This window comes from Callorhinchus milii, unplaced genomic scaffold (assembly GCF_018977255.1).
Source record: "Callorhinchus milii isolate IMCB2004 unplaced genomic scaffold, IMCB_Cmil_1.0 Scaffold11, whole genome shotgun sequence".
NCBI lineage: Eukaryota > Metazoa > Chordata > Chondrichthyes > Chimaeriformes > Callorhinchidae > Callorhinchus > Callorhinchus milii.
Window position 1 is genome coordinate 828,299 of NW_024704752.1, and position 17,961 is coordinate 846,259.

Below are 17,961 nucleotides of genomic sequence, written 5' to 3' on the forward strand. Positions count from 1 at the left end.
GCTGAGTTGTAGTGTGCAACTGTGGAGGTTGATGCTGCCAGAGCCTGAGGTGCTGAGACGTTGGCGCGAGCCGATCAGGAGGGTCTCAGTCTTGTTCACATTCAACTGTAGGAAGTTTGCCCTCATCCAGGACTTGATGTCTGACAGACAATCTGTCAGGACAGCAGTGGCCTGTAGTTGAGGGTGGAGGCAGAAAGTTAGAGTTTAACCATCACAATCCCAAATGGTATAAAGGATAATTTTAAAAGTTGCTTCCATGATTACGCAGAGGGGAAATCCCTGATGAGATACACTCAGATACTTGGCCACAATCGTTACAGCTGACAGTTAATTTTCCGGAGGCACATAGGAAATTATATTCTACTGGGATTTTAAATAATCTCCAAATTACCTTCCACTGAATTGCATCAAAGGCGGCAATTCCCAGAAAGCCCCGCTGTAGTACAATATAAAACACACATACGGTGACGCATATATTGGACAATTGAACTTGTCTGCTCGGATAACTGCAACTTCTGATTGACGTAAATAGTAAATGTATGTGGGAAATATGTTTTACTTTTTCCTGTTAGAATTGCTCAGACTTGAGGCCGGATGGGGAAGCGGTGAATATAGTTGTAAACTTCAAGGGAAGTTCGATTTACCTGAACTGTCAAAGGACGGAGACATCATTCTGGGGAGACTTTTTAACTTGCACATGGACAGGGTTGAGAATGTGCATTCCTTTACTGTCCGGCCAAAAGCAGAACAGTGCAAACGGTGAGTGGATTCTCAGAGTAATTTATAAAAAGCTATAGTTAAGTGTATAGTAAATGTATATGCGTGTCTGACACATGTGGAAACCCATCGACATGCCTTCGAGTATCCTAACCAAGCTGAGATTTCCATACTTACACATGGAAATTCCAGAGATAGATTGTTTGAATGGAATGCGCACTCTCTCCGTGAAGGGTGGCATCCTGCTCACCTAATTCTGAAAAGTATTAATAATAATCCTCGCATTTTATATAGTGCCTTATCACATCTTCGAGACGTCACAATGCACCTCACAGAATATACTGTAAAGTGAATTGATTGTATATTTTATGGGTAAAACGAAGCAGCCAATTGCACACAGCAGTTTCCTCCAACAGTCGTGGGTTGAGTGACCAATTTTTTTTGAAGGTATTATTACCCAATCGACTGACAACCGGGTTTCTTCTTACTGCTAGTTAAACAGAGGCATGTGGAGTAAGAAAGCTTGTCCAGGATTTCCCCCTGATGGGCTTTTGAGGCGAGTGCTCTAACCACTGAGCTGCAGGACTGCACAGGTTGGCAACAACCAAGGGTTGGGGAGCCCAGAGTGTGCATTTGTGGTACTGAGTCTAACTTGCTAAAACCACATATCATGCCATTGATATTGCTGTCCGGCAAGCTTTCCCAATGGTTGTCCAGCCAGGACCACAGTACTCATTTGGCTTGCAGGGATAACCCGAGCTGAGCAGTATGACTCCCTGTCCCCAGTGACTGGTCTGTTCTTCAAGGTCCTGCCGATGAGCCAGGCTGAGTGTGGTGTCATCAGCACTGCCCTGGAATCCTGCAGAAATGTCTGACTCAGGAAATGGACTACCGAGCCCACCACAGAGGGCTGGCTCAATTCCAACTTTCCATTGCCAGGCATATCAACTTGAAGATAGCTCAACTCCAACGAGACCCTCCTTCATCCCCCCACCCCACCCCGGTTGGTCCACATCCGACATGCACGTTTTTTCAGCCTCACTAGGTGAATGGTAGGCACAAGGAACTCCCTGCAAGCTTCCCGGTGGGCAACCCATCTCAGCATGAAATGATAACAGATAATTGATAAAAGATAACTGACAGGAAGATGTAATTGATTATAGTCTCTGAGAACTCAAATCCAATTAGTAATTGCAAAAAGGCAAATCACTGATCTACCAATTTGCCAAACTGTAACATTGAATAAATGGCTATCGACTGTAATACAATTGATGTTTTCTCATAGAAACTATTTTCAGCCAGTAATGAAAACATCTGATCTCATTCCATGAAGCTAATAATTTGTGTAACTCCAAAGGTTTGATTTCAGAGGCTTTCGCTTGGCTCAGACCATGATTTTTGCCATCGAAGAAATCAACAGAAATCACCTCCTGTTGCCAAATGTCACACTGGGATTCAGGATCCACGATGATTGTGCGTCATCCAAGATTGTGACAAAAGCGGCCTTAGCTCTTGTTAACGGGCAGGAAACCGGTTTGGGTTATTCTTGCACAGGACAATCTAATGTCATCGGGATCGTTGGGACACAAGGATCCTCTGAGTCTATTGCAGTAGCAAGAGTTATTGGTCCTTTTCAAGTTCCAATGGTAATGTTGTCAAATCCAAATCATTCAGAACTCTGCTGCCCGCAGACCAAACTCCACACCCCCAACTCATCAGTTCTGGCCAGGCTCCACTGGCTCCCCATCACTGAATGGATCGCCTTCAAGAGGCTCACATTCGTGTTCAAATCCCTTCACTCTCTAGCACGTCCACCCCTCTCCGACCTTCTCATGCCCCAATCCACCATCCGGCACCTCTACTCCACTGGCTCCAGCCTCCTGCTTGTCCCTCGCACCCTCTTCTCCACCATTGGAGCCGCATTCAGTGACTATGTCCCAGAGCTCTGGACCACTCTACTCTCCCTCAAACCCTCTGCTTTGCCCACCCTCTCCCCTTCCTCAAGTCCGGACTGAAAAATGTATTTTCGACTGTGCTTACGGTCACCTCCCACCATCACCCCCCCATTACCCCACTGGCTTGGATTCAGGCTCCTCAACTGTTAAGCGCTCTGAGATGCTACCTGCATGGATGGCGCTATATAAGTGCGAGTTATTTTTCTATGTTTCTAGTAGCATAATGTTTGCAGGGTACATAATAAAATAATATAATTCTGCACATTTAATGCAATGTTATACACAATATAATCTATTGACAATAATGTTTTTTGCTTAAATAAAATATTCAGTTATTAAATTATACTGAAGATTAATTTTACCAATTATGATAATGCATTTATCTGGTATAACCGTGAAGACACTTTTCCACTTCCTCACAGAAATCAATCTGGTATAAATATGATCACTGCACACACACATACACTTTTCTACGCTTTACTATTACTAGTGAATAATAAATAATTTACTATTATTTTGTTCATGATTCTCAGAATACATAGCCCTGGCATGAATCATTTGGACCCTTTTCAAGTTACAGAATTTAACAAAATGGATGAGCGCATGTTTAAATTCTTTATGTACCCACCGAAAGAGAAAATAAAAAAGGCAAAAGACTATACTGTATTGGAGATACATAGTTAAACGTTCACTGTAATGGAAATTGTTATTACTGTCAATTAAACCATATTCTACTAATTCTCATTCACACGACTTGGAATTTTACACAAGTGATGAACCTATATTTTAAGCTACATTAAGTTAAGTAAAACTTCAGCAATTTATGGGATTTGCTTTTAGAGATCAAATATATTAATGATATTCTAAATGTCTTTTATCAATCACAGGTCAGCTACTTTTCCACTTGTGTTTGTCTCAGCAATAGGAACGAATACCCTGTGTTTTATAGAACCATACCCAGTGACTACCATCAGTCCAAGGCTTTAGCTCAAATCATCAAGAAGTTTGGATGGACGTGGATTGGGACTATCAGAAGCAACAATGACTATGGTAACTTTGGAATGCAGGCATTTGTAGACATTGCGCAGGAACTTGACATTTGCATTGCCTTCTCTGAGTCATTTTATAGAACTGATTCTCATGAAAAGATAAGAAAAATTGTAAATGTAATTAAATCATCAACAACTAAAGTGATTGTGGCTTTTGTTCCCATGGGGGAAATGCGGATATTACTCAAAGAAATTATAAGTCAAAACGTCACTGGAATTCAGTGGATAGGAACTGAAGGGTGGACGACATCCCAACTGATTTCTCCAGAAGAAAGTGCAAGATTTCTCATTGGGACAATTGGCCCTGCAATTCCTATGTTAGAAGTAAAAGGATTGCGAGAATTTCTGCTTAAAATCCATCCTTCTAGTTTTCCCGGAAATGCTTTTGTGAAGGAATTTTGGGAAACTGTGTTCCAATGTACTTTCCCATCAGGAAACACAAGCCAAATAACTGCTTTATCCACATGGCAACAATGCACCGGCAAAGAAGACCTGACACAAATACACAATGTATATTCTGATGTCAGTGTGGATGGAAGTTCTTACAATGTGTATAAAGCTGTGTACGCATTTGCTCATGCACTTCACAATATGCTCTCGTGTGAGAAAGGAAATGAACCATTTATGAACAATACCTGTGCACGTGTGTCAAATTTTCAACCATGGCAGGCAAGAAAATTATGTAATTGAACATAGTTATTTAGCGTCGAGTTTATAATGTATTTGTCAAATGTTGCATTTCCTTTATAAACTTAATTATTGATCTTTAACTGTTATTTCAATGTTCAAGTAACAAAAAAAACAAAAAGATTTGAGAATTTTCTATTACCATGTTGTTTTTCATATTGTTGAACAGCTTCTTCACTACCTACAGTCTGTAAATTTCACAACTACATCCGGTGACAGGGTTTATTTTGATGGAAATGGAGATCCGGTGGCCATGTACGACTTGATAAACTGGCAAATCGATTCGAGAGGTGTTTCTGAAATTAAAATAATTGGATCCTACGATGGGTCTGCGTCTCCGGGTCATGAATTAACCCTGGACGAGGAGGCTATTGTATGGAAGAGTGGTCAAAACAAGGTATCTTTCAGCAGATATGGTTTTGATACTAAAGTAGGTTATCTATTTTGTCACAGATTGCAATGTTATGTAGCAACTTCAAACAGAGTCATTGTGTGCGCGCAAACCTAATTTATTTGTAAAGTATAATTAATGCAAAACACAAATTCGAGTAAAACATGGAGTGAAAGATGTGAGACATACGAAGGGGAGCAATGATTTTTTTGAACAGGAAAGATTGCTTCTCAGAGAAGGAAGCACTTCTATAAATGGTTTGTACACTTCCACCTGGTAAAGAACATCAAACGTGGGTACAAAATGTTTTCTTCTGGCTACTCACATGGATCTTGGTTTTACATTTCAATTAAGATTCATTTAAGACTAGTACATTAAGTAGAAATGTGGTTTTCTGTAGAAAGGAAAAAGTTCCTATTACTGTCTCATGTTACCAAATCAGTCTAATTTAGAATCGTACAAAAGGAGACCATTAATAATAATAATAATAATAATAATCCTTGCATTTGATATAGCGCTTTTCATGTCTTCTCAACGTCCCAAAGCGCTTCACAGAATTACGGTAAAATGACTGTATATTTGTGGGCGAACGCGGCAGCCAATTGCGCACAGCAATGTCCCACAAACAGTCATGGATTGAAAATGACCAATTTATTATTGTTTTTTTTTGAAGGGACCATTGGACCCAAGATTGTCACCCATGTGACAATCTTTCTATTGCATGCACTTTTATTTATTGTTAGTTAATTCCTAAAACAATATTTTCAGCTGAATTAACCAATGAGAGAATTCCATATGATGTAAATAGAGGTCACTTCCACTAAACTATAAACTCCTTATGCAGTAAGGTATTCAGTTGACCGATTCGAAAGAAACAAAGAAATATAATTCAAGGACAATACATTTTCAAATAGTTCAGACTTGTTATTCAAATAACAAAGCAGCCCACAAAATCAGTTGCCATGAAACAGCTCGATAACTTTGTTCTTCATTCAATGTGTTATTTTTAATCCAAGGTTCCACGTGCGGTTTGCAGTGAGAGCTGTATTCCTGGAACAAGAAAAGTTGCCAGAAAAGGCCAACCCGTGTGTTGCTTTGACTGTACAGAATGTGCTGAGGGAGAAATCAGCAACATCACAGGTGTGTTCATACCTGTCTACACTATTTGAACAAACCTCTCATGCAATGTTCATGCAAAACTTAATTATCGTACCTTTCCCAGATTCCACAGACTGCATTAAATGCCCTGAACAATATTGGCCCAATCAGCAGAGAGATCGTTGCCTACCAAAGGAAATAGAGTTCCTCTCCTTTACCGAAATGCTGGGAGGTGTATTGCTGACATTGGCTCTGGTGGGAGTGAGCACCACAATAAGTATTGCCTTTGTCTTCTTCACACACAGAGACACTCCTATTGTTAAAGCCAACAATTCTGAGCTCAGCTATCTGCTTCTCTTTGCATTAACGCTGTGTTTTCTGTGCTCAGTGACTTTCATTGGCGAGCCCTCAGTCTGGGCTTGCATGTTGTGCCACACAGCATTCGCTATCGCTTTCGTTCTCTGTATTTCCTGTATTTTGATTAAAACAATCCTTGTGATTCTGGCGTTTAAGGCAACTCTTCCAAACAACAACATGGCCAAATTGTTCGGGCCTGCTCAGCAGCGTTGGAGTGTATTCCTCCTTACCTCTGTTCAGTGCCTGATATGTACTCTCTGGTTAACTATATCACACCCATTTCCCATGAGAAACACAGAATATTACAGAGAGATTATCATTCTGGAATGTGACCTGGGCTCTGTGAGCGCCTTTTATTCTATGGCGGGATATATTGCTTTCCTGGCCGGAGTGAGCTTTGTGCTGGCGTTTCTAGCTCGGAAATTACCTGATAACTTTAATGAGGCTCAATGTATAACCTTTAGCATGCTCATCTTTTGTGCTGTTTGGATCACTTTTATACCAGTTTACATCAGCTCTCCTGGGAAATATACCGTTGCTGTCGAAGTCTTTGCTATTTTAGCCTCGAGTTGTGGGTTATTGTTTTGTATTTTTGTTCCTAAATGTTACATTATTTTGATAAAACCTGAAATGAATACCAAAAAGCACTTGATGGGCAAAGTACCTGTAAATAAATAGTTATCATCTATAAATGCGGCATGATCTTCGGGAATATGATAAAAATGAAGGCAAATTCTGAAATAAATATAACAAGAATCATGTGCTTGTTTGTTTGTTTGTTTGTTGTCGATGTTCCATTGTTTGACATACAGTCGTAATTTAATCTGGTAAAATAAAGTCACTTTTAACATGTGATAAAAATACTGTTTTACAGTCAACAGCAATAAATGTATCATGCTTTGTCTTCCAAATTGTGGGTTAATTCCTTTCCAATGCAATTGATGTTTGAGTATATCCGAGAAACACAGATTTGTTTAACTCGAGGTCAACATGCCTTCTGTTTAGGCATTTATTTTCATGTGGAATCCCACAATGCCACTTGGATTACAATATATTTCACTGGATTTCCTTAATTTCTGTAAGTCAAACATCAACTCTTAAAATAGTAAACATTGATTACATTAAATTACTAAGAGGTCCATGTGGAAGTTTCAGAATAAATCACTTAAAGTCCGTCTGTCCAGCACATTGAGACATCCTCCCAACGTGAAAGAGGCTATACAAATGTAATTTTGTTGTTGTTGTTGAAAAAGCATCTTTATGTGCTCCCTCAAGAGTATTATGATCATCTGTCAATTGTCAATAAATCTGCATTCCATCACTGTGCATACATGTGCAATTCAGGGAATCCACTGTCATCACCCCCCTCCTCAAAAGAAAACACCCTTGAACCATCCAACCTCACAACTTAACGACCTCTTTCCAGCCAGCCCTTCCTCGCCAAAGTTCTGGAACAAGTTGTCGCTAACCAGCTTTGCTCTCACCTCTCCCTTCACTCCCTCCTCAAGCCCCTCCAGTCTGTTTTCCGCACTGCCCATAGCACAGATACAGAGCTTCACAGGTCACAAACGATGACCCCTCTCTCACTGTGACCAGGGCTCCCTCTGCCTCCTTGTCCTCCTGGACCACTCCGCCGCATTCAACGCAGTCGACCACACCATCCTCATACTCCGCCTCTCCTCCCTCATCCACTTCAGTGGGATTGCATTCGCATGGTTCAAGTCCTACCTAACAAAAATGCCTTCACTTTACTTCCTCAAACAGTTTCTCCTCGCGCCCCTGCCCGGTCACCTGTGGTGTACACCAGGGCTCCATCCTTGGCCCCCTCCTATTCCTCATCTACCTGCTCCCTCTTGACGATGTCATCCACAAACATGGGGTAAACTTCCACATGTATGCTAATGACACACAAATCTACTTCTCCTCCTCCAGCTGCAACTCCAGGTCTGACGTTCTCTTGGCCTTTCTGGCCACAATGAGTAAAAACATCCTACAACTCAATGTTGACAAGACGGGAGCCATGCTTGTTGGCTCCTGTCAACATCTTCTATCCTGCAGCTCTGAGCTTCTCAACCTCCCCAGTCTATCCCTCAGACTTGCAAATGAAGTGCTCAAATGAGGCAACCCACAGCAATCCTTCCTTCCCCACATCCAGTCCTTAACCATGACTGCCTTATTCCATCTCCACCACATTGCCCAAATCTGACTTACCCCAGAATCAGCCGAAAAACTCGTCCATGTGTTCATCACTTTCCAACTCGACTTCTCAAATGCCCTCTTTGCCGGTCTCCCCAGCTATTTGTATAGCCCTTTCACCTTGGGAGGATATCCTAAGGCACTGGCCCCCAAACTCTGGAACATTCTTTCTCTATCCCTCTGCCTTGCTCCTTTCCTTCCCCATCTTCAGGTCACACCTGAAGACCTTCCTATTCGACCGTGCCTACAGTCACCTCCCCCTTTCCCTGGCTCGGTGTCGTTCTCTGCCACTCTGGGATGCTACCCTGCATGAAGGGCATATAGCAATGCAAGTTGTTGTTGAAGTGTAATGTACTGGGCACTAAAGCAGAAATTGTGTGAGAGTTTCTGACCTTTTCAAGTTCCGGGGAGAACTACACATGGATGAATTGGGAAGGAGGAACTGTAAAGAATAAACTATAGGGGTGGGAAAATGTAGGTAAAGGTGACCCTAACTCTAGCCCAAATGACCAACTAGTGACTATTCTCCAGGGGGGAAGGTGAGCGTGGTCTCCTTGGAGCTGAACTGGCTCCAAGTTGATATGTTTGGCAACGGAATGTCAGAATTCAGCCACCCCTCTCTGGCTGTCTCTATTTGTCTAGTTCCACACCAGGCAAGTCTGCACTGGAAAACTTGCCAAACAGCGCTCTCAAAGGCAAGCTATGAGGTTTTAGCTGGGTAGACTCCAGCAGTTACCCCAATGCACACTCTGAGGTCCCCAAGCCTTGGCTCTTGCCAACCTGCTCCTTAAATTAGGTAAGATGGGTGCGACTCCAGCGGGGCGAGTGCACATTCCATTCCAATAAATATCTCTGAAATTTCCATGCGTGTGTAGGAAGCATGGAATTTTCAGTTTGATTTGGATACTCATAAGCATGGTGTTCAATTTTTGCATGAGTTAGATACCCGGTTGTGACTAATAAACAATATAAAATAATTGGGACTGAAGAGCCAAAAGATAAAATATCCAAATAGCCTTTTTCACTGCTGTAGATTTCTATTGGTTGATGGTCTCTCAAGGTATATTGTAACTAAATATTCAGCTGTATGTATTCATATCGACTCGACAGAACAATATATTACCACACTCATTAATGGAATGAGTAAGTCTGCCCAGCTCCAACATGCACAGGATCCAGCTGATTAAAAACTTTGCTGCCCGTATACTTATCTGTACTAAACTCCGTAGCCCCATCACACCAACTCTATCCAATCTACACTGGCTCCCTGTCACCAAACAGATCAATTTCAAGATCCTCATACTAGTTTTAAAATCCCTTGATGCCCTGGCATCTCTCCAACCTGCTTAACCCCTACCCCGCAATCCACTGTCTCTGCTCCACTGACTCCAACCTTCTGCATGTCCCTCGTGCCCTCCATTCCACCATTGCTGGCCACACTTTCAGCCACTACGCCTTGTTCCAGCACCTTGGGATGTCCTCCTGTCATAAATGGGGCTATATAAATATAATTTGTTGTTGTTGAAACTCTGGAACACTCTTCCACTCTTCCTTCATCTTGCCCCTTCCTTCACCATCTTCAGGTTATGTCTGAAGACCTTCCTATTCAATCGTGCCTATGGACACCTCCCCCTCCCCCCGACTCACACTTTGGGACATTACCCTGTGTGATGGGCGCTATATAAATGCAAATTGTTGTTGTTGGAGAATAATAATATATTCACATTTGATTTTGCACCTTATCATGCCAGGTTGACATCACTGAGCATTTCAAATGTTATACTATAAAGTGTGGTGACCAAATATTTTGTGGACCTTTGGGCCAGCCAATACAATACATAAAATAACATCTCAAACGACCAGAAAGTGAATGGTCAATTTTATTGCGGGGGAGGGGGGGGGTGGCGGGGTGTTGGCAGGACATCATATTTTTGAATAGTGCCATAGGATCTTTAACGTCACCTTAACAGGAAGGCTGCATCTCGATTTAATTTAGTTGGAAGAGACCATCTCTAACAATGTAGTCCTCCTTCCTCCATCACTATATTGTAGTGTCAGCCTGAACTATGAGTTCCAACTCCTAATGCGGGAAGCATAATTGGTTTAAAAAAGGATTCTAAGCCACATAATATATTCCTTTTTTATATATACTTAAAGAATATAGGTAAATGGAACCCTAACACAATTAGTATGATCACAATACCTATATTAATGGGACATGTGCCTGAGTGGAGGTGAACAAAGGTTAGGCTTGTTTTTTTTACACACTGTTGTCCTGAATTTGTGGAATGAACTGAGAGAGGAGGTGGAGACAAATTGTAAATTCAAGAGGGTATTAGACTGTTATTTGATAAGAAATTAAATTGAGCGGAATGTGATTGCAGTCAGATGGACAGTTTTTTTTTATGGTTCCATACATTTCTAAGTTTACATGAGAGTTCATTTTCAAAATATATTGTGGAAAACCGAAGCATTAAAATGCCAAATTTGTATTTCCATTCAATATAAAAGAATATACAAGCGATTTAGAATGTCTTTTCATCCCATTATATTCAGACAGGCTGAGGCTAAGGCAGAAAGCATGTCATTTCTTTTTTAAGCAGAGGTTTAGTCCCTAAAGGGGCATAAGCAGATGCGCAGTTTTAACCATTTATCTTACCCATCATTCTGTGTTGTTAATATAAATTGGAGTTGATGGTATTTTTCATTATATGAAACCTAGAACAGTGATAACTGTTATAATGCATCTTTTGTTGTGGGGATTCTTCATTGCTCTGCCTGTGTGGTGCACATATATGCCTGATTGTAGACTTCAGGGAAGGTTCAATCTAAGCGACGCAGCTCAGCCTGGAGACGTAGTGTTGGGTGGTATGTTTAACGTGCATTCTGACAGGTTTGAACGCATCCATGATTTTGCAGTGACACCAGAAGAAACTAAATGCAAAAGGTCAGTCCAGGGTCTGCTATGGACAAATGCCACTTCGGTTTTAGGTTATCTCATTCTACAGGTAATCCGGTTACTCAAATTTATGCTCGTCTGTTGCAGATGGAATGAGTTGTGAGTATCTGGTTAAAATGCAATTTATGCTGAAATTATTTATTGTCAGTGAAAATTTGTATTTGTATAATTCACATTATAATTGTACACGTTAGGAATTTGACGTTGTGTAGCTTTGCAGTTAGAGCACTTGCCTCGCAAGCCAGAGAACCTGGGTTCGATCCCTGGGCAGTACAAAATGTTTGGCAAGTTTCTTTACTCCAGTAAGTAGGAATCCAGTCATTAGTCAATTGGCGGATCACTTTTCGGCGAGTAATATTGCCTTCCCAAATTTTTTTAATTTAAAAATATAATAATTTGGTCACTCGATCCACGACTGTTTGTGGGGACACCGCTGTGTGCAATTGGCTGCCATGTTTCGCTCACAAAATATACAGTCAATTCATTTTTTATAATATATTCTGTGAAGCGATTTGAGACGTCTTGAAGTTGTGATAAAGTGTTATATCAAATGCAAAGATTAATAATTTTTTAATTATAATTTCCCAACTCCACGTTTGAAACAGTGATAGCAATCATTTCCCCTTCAAGGTAAAAGAATAAACCAGTTTTTACAATTTTACCTGGCTTCCAGGTTCTCGCAAATCCAGCACAAATTTGTATTGAATTAATTTTAAGGAATTGAACATTTTGCCTGATGTTCGCCAATATCATAACAATGATGATGATGATTGCATTCGATACAGCAACTTGGCAGCCAGGTTGCGCACAGTAATGTCTCACAAATAGCCGTGGAGTGAGTGACTAATTTTTATTCTGGAGGATTTCTTGGTCAAGACACGGGAGAAACTCCCTTCTCTTTTCAAATAGTGCCATGGGACTTCCAACATCCACCAGAACATTGGTAGCAGGCATTTCACCTTCAAAAGTAAAATAATAAGCCAGTACTGTACTTACAATTTTATCCAACTTCCGAGTTAACGCAAATCTTACACAAATTTGCATTGAACTGATTTGAGGAAATTGAACATATTTCAGCCTGAGGATTTTCTGTTGTTGCCCAGTTTTGATTTCAGAGCCTTTCGCCTTGCACAGACAATGATCTTTGCCATAGAGGAAATAAACCAAAACAGTGCATTGCTTCCCAACGTTGCTCTGGGTTACAGAATTTATGATGATTGCTCTTCCTCCACTATTGCAACAAAAGCCGCCTTGTCCCTCATCAATGACATCGAGGAGACCGTTTCTGGTGAAAACTGCAGGGAACGTTCTAGGATATCAGCACTTATTGGTGGCGGATCATCTTTGGAATCCATAGCAGTAACAAGATTCATTAGCCCTTTCAACATTCCATTGGTAAGAAGAGTTTCATCAAGAGCACAGATAATTTAGCATATGATAGTTACATATTTTAAATACAAATAGCGATTTAACATTATCAAGATTGTGTTTAAAGATCATTACAGTGTTTCCTTCAGTTCCCTTCTTTATTTTGCCCAGTGTTCACCAATATAATAATAATAATAATGATAATAATAATAATAGTAATAATAATAATAATAATAATCCTTGCATTTGATATAGACTTTTTCACATCTTCTGGATGTCTCAAAGCGCTTCACAGAAAATACTGTAACTGAATTGACTGTACATTTGTGGGCGAAATGCGGCAGCCAATTGGGACAGCAGTGTCTCACAAACAGTCATGGATTGAAGTGACCAATTCATTATTGTTTTTATTCTTGAGAAATTATTATCAGGTGTGTGGAGTACGGAAACTTGCCCAAGGTTACCTGCCGGGAATTGAACCCAGGTCTCTCATTTGCAAGGAGTGTGCTCTAACAACTGAGTCACAGGACTTAATATAATAATAATGATTATGACTGCGACTTAACAGCAAGGTTATGCACAGCAAAGTCCCACAAATAGCCATGGAGTGAGCGACCTTTTTGTATTTGGGGGATTTGTTGGCCAGGACACAGGAGAAATTCCTTTCTCTTTTCGAATAGTGCCATGAGATCTTTAACACCACCTGAACAGACAGACGAGGAGCTTGGTTTAACATCTCCTGTAGAGGAGGGCACCTCAGACAATGCAACCTCCCCCCCCACCACCACCACTGCATTGCATTGGAGTTTCAGTTTAGATTGTGCGATTCCAAGTCCCTACATAGGGCTTGAACCCACAAACTTCTGAGTCTGAGGGGAGAATGCTGCCATGGAGCTACGCTGATACATAGTGCAGAGATTTAATTGATATTGGACACTTTCCGCTTTACAAAATTGGTTCCAATCCAGGCAATTTGTCAGATTTCTCTTGTGTCTGCTCAATTGAAAGGGTCATATTTTATGAATGGGAACAGTATCACCTCAGTTCCTATTGGGGTCCAAGAAACATTGCAATTCAGCCTCCAATTTGATTTGAATTCACATCAAATAATCATGTAACTGGCGAAGGCGATTGTTGGTGAGAAAACTTGAATTGAGGGTCTGATACAGTAGGGGTTGATCAGTGAGTTTGTGTTCAATACAGTTGTTTGGATGATGGGGTAATGGCCAATCCTTGCTATCCCATAGAGAGGATAACGGACATTGTGGAGTCCTGTAGCTCAGTGGTTAGAGCACTCGCTTTGCAAGCGAGAGACCTGTCTCTTTGACTGTGCCTTCAGCTCCCCTCTCAACTCTCTTCCCCCTCCTCGCTCCCTCCCTTCCCTCCCCTCACCCTGACCATTTCCCCCCTCCTTGCTCCCTCCCTTCCCTCCCCTCACCCTGACCATTTCCCCCCTCCTCGCTCCCTCCCTTCCCTCCCCTCACCCTGACCATTTCCCCCCTCCTCGCTCCCTCCCTTCCCTCCCCTCACCCTGACCATTTCCCCCCTCCTCGCTCCCTCCCTTCCCTCCCCTCACCCTGACCATTTCCCCCCTCCTCGCTCCCTCCCTTCCCTCCCTCACCCTGACCATTTCCCCCCTCCTCGCTCCCTCCCTTCCCTCCCCTCACCCTGACCATTTTCCCCCCTCCTTGCTCCCTCCCTTCCCTCACCCTGACCATTTCCCCCCTGCTCGGGTCATGACCCAACTGTGCAGCGCCTTGGGACGTCCTCCTGACGTGAAAGGCGCTTTATAAATGGAATCTTGTTGTTGTTGTTGTTGTTGCTGAGTTCAATTCCAGGCAGAGGGCGAAACCTCGGGCAAGTTTCCTTACTCCACACAGAGCCTAATAATAATCCCTCCAAAACCAAAAACAATAATAAATTGGTCATTTTCAATCTACGACTGTTTGTGGGACATTGCTGTGCGCAATTGGCTGCCGCGTTCGCCCACAAATATACAGTCAATTCACTTTACAGTGTGTTCTGTGAAGCGCTTTGGGACGTCCTCCCGACGTGAAAAGCGCTATATCAAATGCCAGGATTATTATTATTATTATGTTTAACCTCTTTCCATAGTGGTAATGGAGTAACCCATTGAAGTGTGTGAATGTAGACTGGAAATCCAATACTTTTTGAAACAAGGTGTGGTCTTATTGTTATGATTTGCCATTAATTTCTCTGCTACAGGTCAGTTATTTTTCCACTTGTGCATGTCTCAGCAACAGGAAAGAATTCCCAACATTCTACAGAACCATCCCCAGCGACTCTTATCAATCTAAGGTTTTAGCTTTTCTTGTCAGAAAGTTCGGATGGAATTGGATTGGAACAATTAGAGTCAACAACGATTACGGAAACTTCGGAATGCAGACGTTCATAGACACTGTTCATCAGCTTGGAGTTTGCATCGCCTTTTCCGAGTCCTTTTACAGGACCGATCCCATAGAGAGGATAACGGACATTGTGCAAACCGTTAAACGTTCAAGTACGAAAGTGGTCGTGGCATTTTGCGCAACACGAGAAATGCGCATTTTGTTCAAAGAACTTTTACGTCAAAACGTCACTGATATTCAGTGGATTGGAAGCGAAGCCTGGGTTACATCAGATACCCTCACTTCACAAGAAAACACCCAATTACTCGTGGGAACGGTCGGCACAGCAATCAGGCGGTCAGGAATACCGGGGCTGCGAGATTTTCTGCTCAGTGTTCACCCTTCACGATTCCCCGATAACACTTTAGTGAAGGAGTTTTGGGAAACAGCGTTCAAATGTACTTTAAGATCAGAAAGCGCGTCAAGTCAGAGAGTCACATCGGGATCACGACAATGTACAGGGAAAGAGCACTTAGAAGATTTACAAACCGCTTATTCTTACTTAAAGATAGACGGACCCACCTGCAACGTGTACAAAGCAGTCTATGCCTTTGCCCACGCGTTCCACCACATGTTTTCTTGTGAAAGGGGAAAAGGTCCATTTATGAATAACACTTGTGCAAATCTTTCCCATTTTGAACCCTGGCAGGTAAGGGGTTCAATGCATTTCGTTGCAAGTCGCATGTTAGTGCATAAACTATGCCGATAGAATTGGTGATTCTTTATATTCAACGATGAGCGTCTTCGAATTTATGTCGACGCGTTGTTGGTGCATATAATGTCCTCCACTGCTCTTTGCTTTGCTCCAACAGCTCCTACATTATATGCAATCAGTAAACTTCACGACACTGAGTGGTGACAACGTCTATTTCGATGTGAATGGAGACCCAGTTGGCACATATGATTTAATCAATTGGCAGATTAATTCGGAAGGCAAAGCAGAAATGAAGATCATTGGCTATTATGATGGATCTGCGGCTCCCGGACAAGAGGTTGTGCTGAATGAGAAGGACATAATATGGAGTGGTGGGCAAACCGAGGTAAGGCACCCCCTGTCTCCCTGCACCGCCCCCCACCCTCCCTCCCACCAAACAGCCTCAAGAATTTTTTTAAAAATAAATGTGTATCTATATAATCAAACGCAGTTGATGCTTGTGATATTCAGTGAGAATTAATTCACTAGGGGTCCATATGTGCCTTGTCCAGGGCGTGGGAAAGATATTTATTGAGCGTTGCTTGTTAATGCTGAACTCTGTCCCGACGATTTGGGAAATTTGTTCATGATTCGCAGTGTTTGTTTCTGTACACCTGTAGTACCTAAACAATCTACAACTGCTCCTCAGGTTCCTCGGGCCATCTGCACGGAGAGCTGTCCGCGTGGATCAAGAAAAGTCATCCAGAAGGGACAACCGATCTGTTGCTTTGACTGTACACAGTGCTCTGACGGTGAAATCAGTAACGTGACAGGTGAGCTTCACACATGTCAACAGCTTCAGTAGTAACTCTGGCTCTCCGCAACGTTTGAAACAATACCTATACTGTATTTCTATTCACCCTATGACTGCAGATTGATTTATTTTAGATTCCACTGACTGCATCAGATGTCCATGGGATTACTGGTCCAACCGACTCAGAGATCAGTGTCTACCAAAAGCGACCGACTTCCTCTCCTACACCGAGCCGGTGGGTGCGGCTTTAGCCTCCCTCGCCCTGACTGGCCTTTGCACGACACTGGTCGTAGCTGCTGTGTTTTTTCAGTCCCGACACACTCCCATTGTAAAGGCCAATAACTCCGAGTTAAGTTTCCTGTTGCTGTTCGCCCTGTGGCTGTGTTTTCTGTGCGCACTCGCGTTCATTGGCGAACCCTCGGGCCGGACCTGTAAGCTGCGGCGCGGCGCCTTCAGTGTGTCCTTCGTGCTGTGCCTCTCCTGTGTTTTGGTGAAAACCGTTCTCGTGCTCTTGGCGTTTAAGACAACAGTGCCAAACAACAGCGTCCTGAGGTGGTTTGATGCCACGAAGCAACGTTTAAGCGTTTTTATCCTAACGTTTGTTCAGAGCTTCATATGTGCCCTGTGGCTGACTCTGTCACCTCCTTTTCCCCTTAAAAATACCGAGTACTACGAGGACATCATCATTTTAGAATGTGCTGTGGGATCTGTGACTGCATTTTACTGGGCATCTGCCTACATAGCTCTGCTTTCCTGTGTGTGTTTCCTGATTGCCTTTTTCACGCGAAAGTTACCCGACAATTTCAATGAAGCAAAATGTATAACCTTCAGCATGCTCATACACTGTGCAGTTTGGATAACTTACATCCCGGTGTATGTGAGCTCTCCGGGGAGACACTCTGTGGCTGTGGAGGTATTTGCTATCTTGATGTCCAGCTTTGCGTTGCTCGTGTGTATTTTTGCTCCGAAGTGTTACATTATATTGTTAAAACCCGCGCAGAACACCAAGAAGCATTTGATGGGAAAAGAGCCTTCGAAGAGACTTTGAACGTGTGTCACCGTTTAAAGCCTACATGCATCTAACTGTATACAGTCCACTTGCATCTAACTGTATACAGTCCACTTGCATCTAACTGTATACAGTCCACTTGCATCTAACTGTATACAGTCCACTTGCATCTAACTGTATACAGTCCACTTGCATCTAACTGTATACAGTCCACTTGCATCTAACTGTATACAGTCCACTTGCATCTAACTGTATACAGTCCACTTGCATCTAACTGTATACAGTCCACTTGCATCTAACTGTATACAGTCCACTTGCA

General features: G+C 42.3%; 2 protein-coding genes across 2 annotated transcripts; both read left to right on the forward strand.

Annotated features, from left to right (window-relative positions):
- The first annotated feature begins 619 nt into the window (after positions 1 to 619).
- LOC103189329 (extracellular calcium-sensing receptor-like) lies at positions 620 to 6,932 on the forward strand. Its single transcript, XM_042339205.1, has 6 exons — positions 620 to 759; positions 2,075 to 2,363; positions 3,560 to 4,366; positions 4,578 to 4,805; positions 5,816 to 5,939; positions 6,022 to 6,932. Exons 1-6 carry the CDS (start codon positions 698 to 700, stop codon positions 6,930 to 6,932), a joined length of 2,421 nt encoding a protein of 806 aa, XP_042195139.1. The 5' UTR covers positions 620 to 697.
- Positions 6,933 to 12,546: 5,614 nt separating this feature from the next.
- Positions 12,547 to 17,681, forward strand: LOC103189330 (extracellular calcium-sensing receptor-like). Its single transcript, XM_007909678.2, has 5 exons — positions 12,547 to 12,804; positions 15,004 to 15,834; positions 15,998 to 16,225; positions 16,529 to 16,652; positions 16,768 to 17,681. Exons 1-5 carry the CDS (start codon positions 12,547 to 12,549, stop codon positions 17,679 to 17,681), a joined length of 2,355 nt encoding a protein of 784 aa, XP_007907869.2.
- Positions 17,682 to 17,961: the final 280 nt, after the last annotated feature.

Bases quoted from the DNA above. Each gene is read 5' to 3' on its own strand.
- LOC103189329 (XM_042339205.1), top strand. From the start codon at position 698: ATGGACAGGGTTGAGAATGTGCATTCCTTTACTGTCCGGCCAAAAGCA. The intron at 4,806-5,815 runs GTATCTTTCAGC...TTTTAATCCAAG, and splicing joins GGAAGAGTGGTCAAAACAAG to GTTCCACGTGCGGTTTGCAG. The intron at 5,940-6,021 runs GTGTGTTCATAC...TACCTTTCCCAG, and splicing joins AGAAATCAGCAACATCACAG to ATTCCACAGACTGCATTAAA.
- LOC103189330 (XM_007909678.2), top strand. From the start codon at position 12,547: ATGATCTTTGCCATAGAGGAAATAAACCAAAACAGTGCATTGCTTCCC. The intron at 16,226-16,528 runs GTAAGGCACCCC...ACTGCTCCTCAG, and splicing joins GGAGTGGTGGGCAAACCGAG to GTTCCTCGGGCCATCTGCAC. The intron at 16,653-16,767 runs GTGAGCTTCACA...GATTTATTTTAG, and splicing joins TGAAATCAGTAACGTGACAG to ATTCCACTGACTGCATCAGA.